The 15,564-nt window shown below is 35.8% G+C and overlaps 13 protein-coding genes across 13 annotated transcripts; 7 read left to right on the top strand and 6 right to left on the bottom strand.

Annotated features, from left to right (window-relative positions):
- Window positions 1–486: 486 nt before the first annotated feature.
- On the top strand, window positions 487–3,132 carry BmR1_04g08235 (Adaptin N terminal region; the record flags this gene model as incomplete). The annotated part of the gene is made up of 1 exon (XM_012794784.1): window positions 487–3,132. The coding sequence occupies one exon, from the start codon at window positions 487–489 to the stop codon at window positions 3,130–3,132; it is 2,646 nt and encodes an 881-aa protein (XP_012650238.1).
- A 230-nt stretch (window positions 3,133–3,362) lies between these two features.
- On the top strand, window positions 3,363–3,596 carry BmR1_04g08230 (hypothetical protein; the record flags this gene model as incomplete). The annotated part of the gene is made up of 1 exon (XM_012794783.1): window positions 3,363–3,596. One exon carries the CDS (start codon window positions 3,363–3,365, stop codon window positions 3,594–3,596), a length of 234 nt encoding a protein of 77 aa, XP_012650237.1.
- Window positions 3,629–4,075, bottom strand: BmR1_04g08225 (hypothetical protein; the record flags this gene model as incomplete). The annotated part of the gene is made up of 1 exon (XM_012794782.2): window positions 3,629–4,075. One exon carries the CDS (start codon window positions 4,073–4,075, stop codon window positions 3,629–3,631), a length of 447 nt encoding a protein of 148 aa, XP_012650236.2.
- Window positions 4,144–4,920, bottom strand: BmR1_04g08220 (Protein of unknown function (DUF1014); the record flags this gene model as incomplete). Its single annotated transcript, XM_012794781.1, has 6 exons — window positions 4,144–4,185; window positions 4,206–4,381; window positions 4,402–4,501; window positions 4,522–4,611; window positions 4,632–4,742; window positions 4,765–4,920. 6 exons carry the CDS (start codon window positions 4,918–4,920, stop codon window positions 4,144–4,146), a joined length of 675 nt encoding a protein of 224 aa, XP_012650235.1.
- Window positions 5,445–6,962, top strand: BmR1_04g08215 (DHHC palmitoyltransferase; the record flags this gene model as incomplete). Its single annotated transcript, XM_012794780.1, has 1 exon — window positions 5,445–6,962. The coding sequence occupies one exon, from the start codon at window positions 5,445–5,447 to the stop codon at window positions 6,960–6,962; it is 1,518 nt and encodes a 505-aa protein (XP_012650234.1).
- Window positions 6,963–6,978: 16 nt separating this feature from the next.
- Window positions 6,979–7,645, top strand: BmR1_04g08210 (histone chaperone ASF1; the record flags this gene model as incomplete). Its single annotated transcript, XM_012794779.1, has 3 exons — window positions 6,979–7,236; window positions 7,284–7,547; window positions 7,568–7,645. 3 exons carry the CDS (start codon window positions 6,979–6,981, stop codon window positions 7,643–7,645), a joined length of 600 nt encoding a protein of 199 aa, XP_012650233.1.
- BmR1_04g08205 (cytochrome c heme-lyase) lies at window positions 7,715–8,333 on the bottom strand (the record flags this gene model as incomplete). Its single annotated transcript, XM_012794778.1, has 4 exons — window positions 7,715–7,895; window positions 7,917–8,000; window positions 8,021–8,177; window positions 8,198–8,333. The coding sequence occupies 4 exons, from the start codon at window positions 8,331–8,333 to the stop codon at window positions 7,715–7,717; spliced, it is 558 nt and encodes a 185-aa protein (XP_012650232.1).
- Window positions 8,334–8,396: 63 nt separating this feature from the next.
- On the top strand, window positions 8,397–9,083 carry BmR1_04g08200 (pre-mRNA-splicing factor ISY1; the record flags this gene model as incomplete). Its single annotated transcript, XM_012794777.1, has 1 exon — window positions 8,397–9,083. The coding sequence occupies one exon, from the start codon at window positions 8,397–8,399 to the stop codon at window positions 9,081–9,083; it is 687 nt and encodes a 228-aa protein (XP_012650231.1).
- BmR1_04g08195 (CRAL/TRIO domain) lies at window positions 9,539–10,641 on the bottom strand (the record flags this gene model as incomplete). The annotated part of the gene is made up of 5 exons (XM_021482668.1): window positions 9,539–10,117; window positions 10,138–10,193; window positions 10,243–10,415; window positions 10,437–10,570; window positions 10,591–10,641. The coding sequence occupies 5 exons, from the start codon at window positions 10,639–10,641 to the stop codon at window positions 9,539–9,541; spliced, it is 993 nt and encodes a 330-aa protein (XP_021337856.1).
- Window positions 10,672–10,794, top strand: BmR1_04g08185 (hypothetical protein; the record flags this gene model as incomplete). Its single annotated transcript, XM_012794775.1, has 1 exon — window positions 10,672–10,794. The coding sequence occupies one exon, from the start codon at window positions 10,672–10,674 to the stop codon at window positions 10,792–10,794; it is 123 nt and encodes a 40-aa protein (XP_012650229.1).
- Window positions 10,795–11,123: 329 nt separating this feature from the next.
- On the bottom strand, window positions 11,124–12,268 carry BmR1_04g08180 (UTP18, U3 small nucleolar RNA-associated protein 18; the record flags this gene model as incomplete). Its single annotated transcript, XM_021482667.1, has 3 exons — window positions 11,124–11,431; window positions 11,452–11,687; window positions 11,709–12,268. The coding sequence occupies 3 exons, from the start codon at window positions 12,266–12,268 to the stop codon at window positions 11,124–11,126; spliced, it is 1,104 nt and encodes a 367-aa protein (XP_021337203.1).
- On the top strand, window positions 12,815–14,074 carry BmR1_04g08170 (DNA-directed RNA Polymerase III subunit C5; the record flags this gene model as incomplete). Its single annotated transcript, XM_021482666.1, has 4 exons — window positions 12,815–13,151; window positions 13,434–13,739; window positions 13,761–13,946; window positions 13,968–14,074. 4 exons carry the CDS (start codon window positions 12,815–12,817, stop codon window positions 14,072–14,074), a joined length of 936 nt encoding a protein of 311 aa, XP_021337855.1.
- On the bottom strand, window positions 14,926–15,488 carry BmR1_04g08165 (translation initiation factor eIF-1A; the record flags this gene model as incomplete). The annotated part of the gene is made up of 6 exons (XM_021482665.1): window positions 14,926–14,931; window positions 14,954–15,122; window positions 15,145–15,240; window positions 15,262–15,346; window positions 15,369–15,452; window positions 15,473–15,488. 6 exons carry the CDS (start codon window positions 15,486–15,488, stop codon window positions 14,926–14,928), a joined length of 456 nt encoding a protein of 151 aa, XP_021337202.1.

Below are 15,564 nucleotides of genomic sequence, written 5' to 3'. Positions count from 1 at the left end.
TAATTTTTTGTATAAAATGTATTACCTCTGTATATTATGCAATGCCCACCGTGGAAGACTGTTGGAGCCTTAATCTTATCATACAATTAGACAGTAGTTTATATGCGATTATTTTGTTGGCCTTAGAACTCCGTCCCTCGGACGTCTGTTAGGAATTTATACAAATATTTAAACTAATTAGCACTAAGCTTCACATAAAGTATTTGTATCATTTTTCATGACTTAAGATTACCACGGAATGAATATATTAAATAGTAATTAAAATCCATTATAATGTGTAGCTACAATCCTTTTGAGGTATCTCGTGTCTAATACGATTTAAGGGCGTAATTAGTGCCAACCGTAGAAATAATAATGCATATAAAAACACAAAGATAATAAAATTTTACATATAATAATAATAATATTAAAGTATGTTATTTATAACGTGCAATGCTAGTAATGATATAGCTAATTGCGACTAGTGTTGGGCTCTTATTTGTTCGGATGAGTTCTGCGCTGCGGGAAACAATTTCCAACGCAGTAAGTTCTTTTCAGGAACGACATGGAAACAATCAAAATTCTAACCCACACTTAAATGACAAGGCATCTGTACTTGTTGGCACAAAAGTATTTAGAAAGTTACCTCTTAATGTCAAATTGTGTAAGCAATCATTGGTTAAAATATTATTTTTGCTGAACAATGGACGAGATGAATTTACAGAGGCTGAGGCCACTGATGTATTTTTCGGTGTAACACGCTTGTTTGAGTCAAATGATCATTCCCTACGCAAATTGATGTATTTAGTAATTAAAAGTATACGTGTTAGTGAAGCGGAAAGTTTAGTCGTTACTAGTTCACTAACAAAGGATATTAATTCAAATAATACGTGCTACAAAGCGAATGCGATAAGAACCTTAGGTTGTATTGTTGATGGCTCAACTGCTGCTCAAATTGATAGACACCTAAAAGCATCAATATTGGACAAAGATCCATTTGTCAAATCTTGTGCTATAATTTGCGGGATACATATTTTCGAATCAAATAGTGAAATGGTAAAAAGATGGACTAATGAAGTGATGGAATGCGTTAAAAGCAATAACCCAATGGTACAGTATCATGCATTAACTCTTATGTTGAAAATAAGAGGAGGTGACAAATTATTATTAATAAAGCTAGCAAATACTTTAAACTCATATGTTAGTCCTTACGTGGAATGCGTGCTTATAAAATTTTATGTAGATGTATTGACAAGTGACATTGGCGAGACTAATGAAAGGCAAGTAATTTGCTTTTTGAAAAATTGCTTACTTAGCGATTCACTAATAACAAAATTGGAGGCTTGTAAAGCATTTGTAACTATTGCTACAGATCATTATGAGAAGTTTAAAAATTTCGATTTATTCCCTTATCACGATGAGCTATCCAGCGTCATATTGATACTTAAATCATTTATTACATCGAATGATCGGTTTGTTATTTTTTCCGGTATTAAACAATTGTTTTCATTATCACAAATAATGTCAAATTTTGTCGAACCATTAAATAACCAATTAGAGATGTTACTTAAACATGATAATAGAGCTATATCATCATTAGCGGTTGGCACATTACTCAAAACTGGAAGTGAGTCCACTATTGACAATTTACTTACACGTGTCGTTGGAGTTTTGCAAGATTCTTCAGATGATTTCAAATTGGAAGTCGTTAAAGCTGTTGAGCATTTGTGTATAGTATACCCGTCCAAATGTAAACTTGTGATAAGCTTTTTGTCTAAAGTATTCCAAAGTGGCGGCTATGAATTCAAAAATGCAACTGTAAATTCAATAATCAACATAATAAACAGTGTGCCCTCTTGTATGTTATATGGGTTGGATCATTTATGTGAGTTTATTGAAGATTGTGATTATTCGCATATAAACATACAAATATTGCAATTTCTATCAAATGTTATCCCCAAAACACCGGATCCGTCTTCATACATTAGATACATTTACAATCGTTTGATTCTCGAGAAGTCAGATGTACGCGCTGCTGTTGTCAGTTGTTTGGCCTTTATCTCCCTATCGTGCCCACATTTGAACAAGGATCTTTGTGTCATACTTGCATGTTGTCTGGATGATGTTGACGAGGAGGTTAGGGAGAGGGCCAAGGTTTATTATAAAGCTATACGCGATTCTGATACTGTTGAATTGGGAAAATTATTGGATTTGGAGTTGTCCTATGATGTTGCGGCGTTGTCGTCTCATTTGGAGGATAGAGTCAGGAATGGATTGTGTGGAGACAAATTTGATATTTCCGTTGCTATAAAACCACCTACTCGAACCTCTACAAAAGAAAGTAATGATTCTCAAGTTATACAACAACAAATTGATTATAATGAAATTATCAGATCTATATTACCAGAACTAAAAGATTTACAATTACTTGTTAAAACTAATCCAACCAATTTGACTGAAGATGAAGCTGATTACGTAGTATCTGTTGTCAAATATATATTTGAGAGTCATATTTTATTCGAGTTCTTAGTCGAAAATACTTTAGAATTCGAACTTAAAGATATAAATATATCACTAACTCCCATATCAACTGAACCACTCAACATCGTTGGCGTGTTGCCAATAGATCACCTAAGTTATGGCCAGCAAGAATCATTATTTGTATTAGTGAAGTACAACAACAATTTGACAATTGGATGCAGCAGCGAAAAATATCTACTGGGAAGCTATGGTATTACTCTTTCATTTAACATAATCGAATCCCAAGATTATGACCCATATGATGATACTTATACGACAAATTCTATGAGTTTAAGAGGAGGAGATTACTTTACAAGTTGGCAAATGGACAAAGATACATTTATGGTGGAATGGGAGGGTAAAGATTTACATGAAGATATATCGAATTATGGATTGAGTTTTAAGAGTATCGATAAGGCTGTGCCCGGATTTATTAAATTTATGAATCTAACAGTATGCCATCAAAGCTCAGACAATTTCCAGAATTTGTTATTGGCTGGAAAATGTCTGGGTACCTGTAAAACACTAGTAAACGCTACTATTGGAATGTCATCTTCTGGTTGCATTCTCAGGATGACCGTTAGATCGCAAAATAAAAATGTTAACAAACTTCTACTTTCATGCATAGAATGAATAATGAACTTTGGCATCTAACATATTCAGTTCTATTTTGTAATTCTAGTTTTAGGCAATTACTTACCACGTATCTAGGATCGTAAATCGGGGCGTGCGCTCGAATTTCATAATACTATATCTAAATTTTCAATCATCAAGTGCTTCATGTTTTTAATACTCATTAATATTACACAACAACACACAAACAATGACAGCATGTGGTGCCTAATAATTTTAATAATATGGCAATGGATGAATCTCAGGTACTTGACTTGAAAGTTTTGGACGAAACAGACGATGAATTGGAGGAATTTGATGGGATTGCTAACATGCAAGGAAATATTGCAGATGATCCTGAACTCACCGGCTGGTGCCAAGATTGGGATAATTCTGGATGGGACGATGAAGATGTCGATGAACAATTTGTAGATAGAATTATGAAGGAACTAGAGAATTACAAAGCTAGTATTAATAAAAATTAATTACAGTCATGATAGTTTAAAACTACAAAATTTTAATTATTGCAGCCTATTCTTTGGCACTTAATGAATGCCTTATTTTTTACCACATTTCCTGGATTTTGAGTTACAAATGTTGCCATCCTCTCACCTTCATTTTTAATGTTTATTCTAGCGTCATTATTGCATATTAGACATATATGATGCCCTCGTACGAAAACTTTAGATGTAATTATGTCGGAGTCTTTTGATACAATTTTTGAATTTATCAAAATTAATGGTGGACTCCCATAAGTTTTAATTCTAGGTAGCTCAGAACCACATTCTAATTCATTATTTTTATATATTTGAGTGAGTGCGATCATAGGTATATTACGAACGGGGCGTATTAGAGTGTCTAATTGGCCAACAATTTCAATCGAATTATTTAAGACAATTCTAATACATCTATTTTGCAGATATTCTGCTATTCTAAACATTAACTGATCCTCATAAACTATCATTCAGTGATGCATAAAAATACTACGCACATATACTAGTGGGTCGACCCATACATTATACATAAAGTTATCTATCTTGGAGTATTCATTGGATTTTCAGGTGATTTTTTCCACTAACTAAACTAAACCTTACCATTTTTTGAATCATATTCTTGTACTGAGACAATTTGAAATTGGGATACTCAGTCTTCAATTTAAGCAGCATGTCTGCTTCAAACTTTGCATATGCCATTTTCATCCTCTTTTCCGGATGCATATCCACTTTTTTACCAATCGAAAGAACATCCAATATCTCAGTCATTCCAGAAACTATGTTATCTTCCTCATACCATCAATAACTTCCACTCCGTCATTCTCCAATTGCTCCCTTATCTTTTCATGATTAATATTAGACTCCAAAGGTATCTCATTTATCTCTACATAATCATCCTAAGTCATAATTTACTCACTTTTTTATATTCTTTCTCATTCATAACTTTTGCTAGCATCGTGTTTTTAATAATATCGCTCCTGGTAACTTTAGTATTAGAACTAAAAGACTATTTTTCAGCGAAATTACCTTAGATGATCCTCTCGAAATGGATTTCATTTCCTCATCTTCCTTGTTAAATAGCTGTTTTAGTTCAATTTTCTTCTGCATTTTATTCTCCGCCTTTTTAATCTTTTCCACCTATGATAAATCATAATTATACCTTCCTATTAAGTTTAGATTGGACCTTCTTATCTTCATCTTTCCAGTATTTGTCAGATTCAGCTTCTTTTTGAGCTTCTTTCTTCTCATGTGCAATTTGCTGTTTACGCAAGCGCGCTTCTACAGCTTTTGTGTTGACTCCATTAAATTTAGGCATATCAAACACATTAAAATTAAATATGATCGACCAAAATTTAACTTATTCCGTTCATTTTAGAAAATCATTCAAAAATTATTCATAAAGAACATTGAGTACAGTGGGTACACTTACCTGGCCCTATAGATCCCAAGAAGTATGTTCCAAATTAAGTCAATTTACTCAAATAACGAAACTCCATATTTAGTATAAATACATTAAGAACAAATAACCCCTTGGAATCTCTACACATAGTTACTTTTGTATATACACATCTTGCTTAATCATAACTATACAACTAATATAAAATTTACTGTTGCTAAATGCGGTTAAACATTTCTAAACGTTTGGAAATATTTTTTAAACGTTATTTTACAACTAATTTAAGGGATTGATTGTTATAATTCAGATCTGGAAAAGTTTACGTTGATATAACCAATTATTATGTGTAAAAATCGCTAAAAAATATTGTAAGCCATTAAAAAACAACAATTATATTTTAAAATCTAAATGAAAGAGCATTCTTCACTCGTGATTAGTCTAATATGAACAATTTGTCGTCAAGTTTATGCTACACAGACAAAAATAACATTATATTTGGTAACAACAAAATTTTATGTTTTGGAGTGTGTATTACAGGTGAAGAGGTTTGGAGCAGAATAACTGCCATTTTAGCACTTCTACTCCCCTGTATTTACTTCAATTCCACCACTCTTATTTGGTATTACAAAAATTATGGATTGGCTATACCCATATCAATTGTGCTACTTGATATCGTTTTGCTAATATCTTACATTGCAGTATCAATATCTGATCCAGGAATCTTACCTAGACACGATTCTTCGAGCACTTTTTACGATTCTCTAACGCATAGGAGGAGTAAGGGCGTTGTACCATATATCGAAGTCCCGATAAATGGAGTATTTTTAAGAATCAAATATTGTTCAACATGCAACATTTATCGCAACCCCAGGACTATTCACTGCAATTCCTGTAATGTATGTGTTGATAGATTTGATCACCATTGTAAATGGCTCGGGAATTGTGTAGGTTCTAGAAACTATTGTATATTCTATCTCAACATAACAGTGCTCTTTATTCTCGCAATTTATATGCAAGTTTTATGCTGTTACACAATCGCAATCGCATCGACTTATGGCAAAGAAGGATACCGAAATGATATAATCCAAGCGGCAGTCTGTCAAGCTTATTTGCTGCTAACTTCCTGGTTCATACTTGGATTATTTATCTACCATACCTATCTAATATGCACTAACCAGACAACAAATGAACAATTAAAGGGAGTTTATGGAGACTATAATCCATGGGATAAAGGTGTTCTAAATAACATCCACGAAGTGCTATTCAGGAGGAGGATATCAACACATTATTACCACCCGTATGTAAAAAGAAAGATCTATTGCCAAACCTTCCAACGACTAGATCACTTAATAGTGGATGAAGATTTAGAAGCGCAGACACTGAAAAATACACATGATAGTAAATTTTTCAAGGCAAAAAATGGCGTTGGGAACGCCGGTACGCATAATGTTAGTAGTGAAATTAATAAATCATTGGGGGTTTACGGTTGCGAGGATTATGAGACAAGATTTAAAATGGATAACGCGATGGCAGAGGGGATAAATACATTTATAGAAGTTGAAAATGAAACGGATGCCAATTTAACTAAGATTTCTTTCGACAGAACGGAAGAGCCTTTGCCAGAATCCCATCCAGAGTCCAGTGTTTATTGTAAAATGATCGATAAAGAGAAGTTCGATTTAGCCTATAGATATAATCCGGTTTATGATTTGACAAAAACGCGTACATGCTACACAAGTTGCAATTTAAACAATAATAAGGATAACAAATGTACCGTAGATCCAGCTCCAGTATTTGCTGAAGGTGAAGATTGTATTGCAGGGGATACTGTTGAAGAAACAAAACCAATGTGCCTAAATTCAACAGTTGTGACCAGAGATATGAATGAATTGTGTGATGCTATTGATTTGACGACGGCGAAATTTAGTGGGATAACTAGTGTAACACTAGCTGACATGTAGACACACACGGGTAGAGATGTCTATAATTAATGTAACCAACATAAAAGTTGGAAATAATTGTTCTAGAGTCACTGATCCTTTAGTTTTTCGTATAGAATTCGAGTCCCTTGGGGAACTTAAACATGACATTGAATGGAAGATCATATACATCACTACAAACTGCGATGATGACAATACTAATAAGGAAATTGTACTAGATGAAATTTATTTGGGGCCTATTAAACGGGGAGTTTTAGCCTTTGAATTCAATGTAGACCCTCCGGACTACAAATTGGTAGGCATTCCTCGTCATCAATTATCTACATTGTGTAATTAATGCAGTTGGGAGATAATATATTGGGAATTCAGGCAATCCTAGTGACATCTAGTTACAATAACCAGGAATTCATTCGAATCGGCTATTATGTAAACAATACATATGAAGATGAGGAATTGAGGGAGTGCCCACCAGTGGATCCAATAATTGACAAAATAGTCAGATGCATAATTGAACAGCCTAGAGTCACTCGCTTTCCCATAGAGTGGGATAAACCCGAATATATAGACGATTCAGTCGATAATGGAGATTTGGACCAGCAATTACAGGTATCAAAAATGTGATTCAGGAGCCAATAGACATATCTGAGGAAGAATCCTCGAAGGAAGATGGAAAGCACACAAACACGGTAGAGGCTGTTTTTTAATAACCTGTTACTAGCATCTTATCAATTGGTCATGTATATTACCAATCAATCAATGTAAATTTGAACGTGTCACCTTATCCAAAACAATAGTCTGTCAAAAAAACTGGTAAAGCTGTCCAATGCTGGCCTTGCATCAATTTTTACTTTTAGCACATCATTCGCTTTGGGATCATCGTAATAATCGATTATATATCTAACAGTTTCTCCACACCGATCAATGTACCAGTCGTGCCTATCAAAGGGTCTGCCCCTATATAATCAGTTAGCGTACATATAAATAGATTTAAGTCTTGCTTTAGGTGACAACTGCGAGAATTTGCCCACAAACCGTTGCAGCTTTGGTAATTTACATTCCCTAAGTTAACTTGTTCTCACGGATGCCACCTTTCCCAACTTAAAATGCTATCCCAAGTCAGCTCATTTACACGATTATGTGCAAAGACTGCTGCTTTCATGTATTTTGGATCCCCAGGATCTTTGTGTTTCAACTTTAGCGCATTGTAGAATTGTTGAGGAGAGGGGTACATCCAGTCTAAGTCAATAGCATCTCACTGGTAGGTTCGTTTGGACGTGGAATGGATGATGTTTCCCTTGTGAGATCTAAGGCTGCAGAATGTTCATCTATGGGTGCGTTCTCATAGTTTTGTTCCAAATTATCTGGGTTGATGTGTGGGCGTTCAGAATTCATTACCTAAGGCATTGTAGGGCAGTCCAGCACAAACTTTACAATTTGATTCATACAATTGCAACAATGGAATCCCCTATGGATAAGACCAATGCCATGTTGAACAAATGGGTTCGCATGAAACGCGGTATCGCGCAGTACAATGCCCCGGATGCCCCTGCGTTTGATCCCATGAAAAAACCGTCCGATGTATCTGAGGTTCATAGTATTAAGCAAGCGGAGTATTGGAGAGGGCACTTAATTAAAGATATATCGGCGTGTATTGAAAGGGTACAAAATGCGAGTTTAGGGGAGAATGCCATAAGGGCATTGAATGATGAGATAAACCGGTTGATTGGCCTTAAGAACAAATGGGATGAGAGGATTATGGAATTGGGTGGACACAATTATAAAACAGCTTGGACTTCAGTTTATGAGTGCTGGGAATTGCAAGGCAGTGAGGGGTACAAGTATTTTGGAGCAGCCAGATATCTTCCAGGAGTAAGGGAAATTTTTGAGAAACAGGAGGCAGATTTTCACAAAAAATTGGCTCAGGAGTCTGGAAGAACCCGTGCTGATTTATTCAAATGTATATCACCCGAGTACTATGCGTTTACTTTCGACGATACTGAGCTAGTACGTTGTGAACAGGATCAGGAATTCAAGATTCACCAAGCCGAATTACAGAAAATGAATTTGACCACCAAGCAGATTCAGAATATCGCATTTTATCTAGACCACCAGGAAGTGCCTATGAGGCTCGTTGTTGATTAATTGGCAATTTTTTAATGGGGATGAAGAGTTGACTTACTACAATATAACAACAATTGTTTATACATTCAAAATTAAACTGTTTCGAAACACGCGCTATCGCAAATCATTTACTATGCTAGAACTGCTAAATTAATGGAATAATTGCCAATAAACCAATTGATTATTAAATTAGTTGAGGAATCTATCCACATTATCAAATGATTAAACAAAATGTCACATCCATTATACTCGGAGATAAATTAACAATATATTCTTAATAATTAATTGGAAATAAAATCACTCACAAATAGTTAATAGTTGCCCTAACAAACAACCTATACAACATATATTTAAATTTTATTAATTGATCATTATGATAAAATTCGTCCATGGGATTATGGTGATATGTTTATGTTATTCGTTAATTTTAACAAAATATAATATGACCAGTACATATGGTAATATTAAATATTGTCCTATAGTTGTCCGAGATCACGGTCTGATAAATTGATTGTGGCCGCTGTTTTAATTCTCAAATACGCAAGATCGTAAAGTTCCACAGGCACTGATGTGTATTTATCCTGTAGATGTCGGATTATTTGCGGGTCCATCCAGGGACCCACCGCATTAGTTGACCATTCATCATTAGGGCAGGCTCCACCAAGAAATTGTGGCAATTGGTCGGGATCGGCCAGTTCAGCTAAGGCTTCCAAACTCTTCTCTTTAGAAGATATCACCGTTACTTTTTTTATGGTTTTAGAATCAAGCAGCGGTTTTACAATGGCCCAAATGATTGAGAATATGGAAGAAGCGTTGACGAATAACATTTTGCCCAATATTTCGGGGAAATAATCTTGGCTCATTTTGGCCATTCCTTGCACAAGAGACTTGGTTTTGCCATTGATACTGGTTACTGAAACACCCTTTAGGTCAATAATGGTGACCGCCTGTTCCACACACTTGTTGGCAGCGATACTGCAAGCAGGCAAAATCACGTGCTTTAGGTATTCATATAGTTGTACATAGTATTGCAATATTTGTTCTTGACTCAAAACCTACATACACATCCACCTACCTTCATCAGTTCGGGAACATTCCCAACGCCCATACGCTCAATATACATAGGCCTGCCTACATAAGCAACAAAATGGCAGTTAAAGAATTAGTGAGTGGTACATACCTAATTTGTCTACGCCATGATAACCGTGAGGATAGTGCTTTTTGACGTACAGCATTCGCTCGATGAAGTTGGATTTTATGAGCTCGTTCACCTTGAAGTCCGTGCGCCACTTAAAATACTTGTCCAACATCTTGCAGGTTTTACCCTCGTCAAACCCACGGGCCCTTAAAAACCTTAGTGATAAAGTATGATACCTTACGAAGAAAATGTCGTCAAATACACCGACATTACTGGCCACCTCGGCAATGTAACGGTTTTTGACTGCCTGAAGGAGTTTCATCTCTGCATCAGACAAAGCTGACACCAGTCCATCTTGCTCTCTTTCAGTCTAATTCACTAGTTACATACCAGCGTAGTGAGGGAAAACCTTTCTTTGTCATACTTGGTTGTGGCAGTCATGTCAAATTTGACCCGTTAGCTACACTAAAAATGGCGGCGCACCCTACTACGCCCTACATACCCAGGGCACACGGCGTCAGACCAAACCCACAGCACATTCAACCAGGGAAGTGGAACAGGAAAGAGGCCCAAACAAGGACCCAAAATAATTGACTGTAACGAAGAAGGGATATGTTGGCGCCCCGAAGGACGCCGCAGGCAAAAATTATGCTGTTGGCACTCTCACAAGGAAAGCCCATGGCCCATTACAGACAGCTGAGTGCAATGCCCCGCTCCGGACCACGACAGGGTGATGCTTGAGCCACCCCGAGCGCCAGCCAGGTAAGTTTAAACAACGCACTCCGCCTCACACCCGGGCATGTTGCCCACGCAAAGCGGCCCTACAAAATAACCCAATTGAGCAAAAGGGTATATTATTTCATTCTATAGTCTATATGAATTAGTATCTATGGCTTTACATTTTTACAAAAAATTAATTTTTTTTATTTAACGCTATACACTTTGACTAAACCATTTTTGTTACCTAGAGCCAAATACTTACCCAAGGCCACACTGTACACTCTGCCAAGGGTGCTTTTTTGGTTTGGCCATTCTAAGTGTATTTTTTGTGAATTTACATCCACCATACGTATCCCATTGGACTTATGCGGAGAACAATAAACGGCAACGACACGACCATTTCCAGTAATCGCAGTGCTTGTGATTTCCGTAGTCAAGTTACCGAAACACTTAATCAGTTTTAAACCAGGTGTGCAAATATCTATTAGACCCAAGTACCCACTTTCAGTGCCTAAATGACACACAAATTACCTACAGCAGATACTGCTGTATCAGAAATAGCTAGAGTTGTTGGTTTATACAATTCGTCAATTGTAACCATTTCCTCCATCTTATTTGCGACATAATCCCATTTGTATAGACAACCATCTGTGTCTATTGATATCAAATTGCTTGATCTTGGAGCAAAACCAATTCCCTTACAATCTGATTTCATACGAAACTTAGATATTGTGTTCCCAGCTCTTGTGTCGTACAACATGGCCAACCTTATGTGAAGTTTTATGTACCTGTCATCTGTAACTATGGAATACAAGTTTTTGTCGCCCATATTAGCTGTGATTTTTAGAAGTTTGTGAGTTCCAAATCCAGAAATTTGCCTGTAAGTGCCATGAAGGTCGTGAATAACTAAAGAACGTCTCCCTAAGATATACAGCGCATCGCCGCTGCAAGTGAAACAGGTATCAATTGCGCTGAATTTGTCAATGCTTATGCACTGCTGTGATTTAGAGTTGACATTCACCAAAGATAAATTTGTAGACAGTGATAAGATTATGTTTCCACTCTGGTGGAATTTCAACTGTTTCACTGGCTTGCTAGACACTTTAATTGTCGACTTTTCTTTTATACGCAATTTGGTACCCTTAGCTAGACTTCTTACATTAAGTGACACATCTGAAGCTTGAGTAAAATCTGAAGTTTCTTTGGCCACCTTGACCCATTTCAATTTTCGTTGAGTTGTAACCTTTAAATTCAAGGTATCTTCCTCTCTTTTTGTACTGGATTTGCCATTTTGTGGCTCCAACTTATCCAAATTAAGCAACTCATGAATCTTTTCGACACTGGGCATGCTGATCTAACAAATATATATTTGAATCAGGTGGGAACTTCATAGATTCATAAACTATACTGGCAAATCAATACAACTGATTTTATTATAAACAGCAACTATGGCCGTTCACCTGCAATTCGTGTGGATATCCGGATTCAGTTTATTTACCCTAATCCTTACAATTTTTATAATCGCAAAATGTTGTGGATGCTGTAGTAAAAATTTTATTTGCACTCCATTCGTAATGATAACTATTTTGTTTATAATCTTTCTATTCAGTACAATTGCAGTGGTCAAGGATGCGGATTCATTGGCCGAGACACCACACGAAGATGCTTTGAAGGAGGGGGAAAATCTTATGAGGCCAATAAATAATGTTATTGATCCTGTCCGAAAATTCTTTGGCAAGCCAGACGATACAAATTCTTTAAAATAACAATTGATATATACAATCCAATTCTCATACAAAATTTTCAAATGTCATGCCCGGTTAATCCATACACAACAATTATTACTCATATATAACAATTATAAACAATTTAAATAGCCAATAAATTGATTGAAATGATCCCAGACATAGAATCCACCACGCCTCGAATTAAACTTTCGCCAAACGGAGTGAATCCTGTGTGGAACAGATACTCAGACTCCTGTGGCGTGGTTGACAATTTGGCAATTAAATTCCTAAAACGAGAATTTGATCATTCTATAATTGAAATTAAGGGACTAGATGTGAGTTTTGTAAACGCTATTAGACGCATTTTAATAGCAGAAGTGCCATCGCTGGCAATTGAAACTGTTATGGTCTGGCAAAACACGGGCCTAATCCATGATGATGTATTGGCACATAGGCTGGCTTTGGTGCCTTTTAACGTAGATCCTGAAGAAATCAATTACAGGGGTTCGTATTTCTTATATGTTATTGATGCTATATACCGTCTATTATTAATTCTCTTTATCCATTTATATTGCCAATGGTTTGTGTTGTTACTCAAGTTATTGACCGTTTCTAGTGTATATAATTCGCCATGCTTATGTTTATACTTGCGAATGACGTATTTTTTTATCCTATTTATACTGATTGCTGCACTATATATATATATATGTTGTATTAATAAATTTATTCGTGTATGATTTAATGACCAGTAGCTATGTAACCTACACTTTCAACTATTTAACATAGGGCACGAGAATTTGAACGAGTCGAATAGCGTATGCTTCGAATTAAAAGTGGCGCACGATGCTAACTGCATAGAGAAATATCAGTCTGTCTACACTTCACAGCTAAAATGGATTCCACTAGGCGATGAACAGCATAAGCGGTTGGGTAAAAATCAGCCAAGGCCTTTGTTTGAGGATATATTACTCACAAAGCTTGCTCCTGGTCAACAAATAGAATTAAAGGCGTATCTTGAAAAGGGCATCGGACGAACCCATGCCAAATGGTCAATTGTTTCATCTGCTACATACCGATTCTACCCGCATATAGGTAGCCATAGCACTTACTCAGATATTTCATCTCAGTTAACCAGGGATGAGTCAAAGGAACTAGTGGCAACTTGTCCAATGAATGTTTTTGCCCTTGACCATAAGGGAAATGTAATTGTGGAAGACCCACTTAAGTGCACTAGTTGCCGTGCGTGTATAGAAAGGTTCAAACAAGTGACTATTACAAAGGTGACAAACCATTTCATCTGTAAGTAACAAACTAACACAGTCAGTATTGAGACGTGTGGGCCCATTTCCAGTTGGGATGCTTTTGTTAAATCTGTGAATATTTTAAAAAATAAGGGGGATAAGCTCAAATGTAAATTGCTTGAGTAACTGATTTTGGCAACAGTTAATACTGAAAAGTCACTGCAACATAATTGTGTATCGCAACCACAACATCTTGCAGCTGCCGCTGTTGTATAATTTTTTTGATATTCATTTTATAGCTTTTGTAGTATATAGATTAGATTCCGACACTTAGAAACTATTTAGTTACTATGTTACAAAATAATCATTTAGCAGGATTTGATAAGACGATTATCAAATTATTTTACATCTGAATTAATATAATCAGTAAATTTAAATATTACTCTAGAAAGTTAAAATTGCAATACATTATCAATTATGTAATAATTTTTAATTGGCAATAATTATTAATCGGTAAATTTGGTGTTAATTATTTTTGAAATACTTCAAGATTATGTATTAATGTTTAGCATTTTGAATTATAATGTGTATATTAGTGGCAGCTACCAAGTTAAACTATGCCATTTTACATGTTTTCAATGTGAACCACTTCTTAATTGCTAAAATTGTTGCAATATTTTAATAATTTAATAGATAGTTACGTGATTATGAATTGTTGTGAAAGAATTATTAAATCCAGTGAGTTATAGTTAAATTAAACAATCGACTTGTCACTGATTTAATAATGCAATGTAAGAGTAAACCTTCCTAGGCTAATCAACTAATTAATAAACAATGATTAACACAATATATTGATAACACAAATTCACAAATAATATTCATTCATCAATAGATATGTGAGAACTAAGTTATTCGGATTGATAGCAACTGCATTGCATTGCAATAAAAATTAAAGTGCATAGGCAATTTGTTGCTTTAAAAGACTAATATCCTCGCATTAGGTATTTATAAAGGTGGCAAATCTTCAAGCTTTAGATTCACAACTACATAAAGAAGCTTCCTCACATCATCAATTGAGATATCCTGAATTATATGCTGAGCTTCATCGCCAGAACCGTCCTGAAACTCAATCCCGCCGTCTCCCTCCTCGTCATAAAGGTCAGATTCGTTAATTTTGGTTGATTCGGGCAATTCTCCATAAACTTTCAAACTCCTAGCCTCGTCTGCCGTATACCTACATTATCTGCGTGAGATACTTTGCGATAACATCGGCTTTCCCGTCCTGGTAATCGCGCAGTGAGACTAGTATGATATCCCCAGCATTAACCCAAACTCTTTTTCTCATTTTCCCCCTAATTCAAACTATTTTATACCTAATATGACAAAGTCTTTTTGTGCCGTCGAAACAGTAAGCCTCTAGTCGGCCGTTTCCTAACATTCTGAGTATCTGAGCATATTCTGAATATGCTGTAACACAAACCTTGGCAATCTTCCTTAAACAGGAGCTCCCTTTTCTCCCCCTCATTGTCATTCTTACCCCTGCGACGATTTTTACCACCCTTGCCTAAGTCAATCTGTAATTACCCTTATTTTTAGGCATGTCACCACAGTGGCTATGTCACCAATACAATATACTTGATGGGGCCAACAATTCTACAAACTAAATATGACACTGT

The sequence above is a fragment of the Babesia microti genome, chromosome IV (assembly GCF_000691945.2).
Source record: "Babesia microti strain RI chromosome IV, complete genome".
NCBI lineage: Eukaryota > Apicomplexa > Aconoidasida > Piroplasmida > Babesiidae > Babesia > Babesia microti.
The sequence above is the reverse complement of the archived record's forward strand: the minus strand, read 5'-3'. Positions and strand labels throughout refer to the sequence as shown.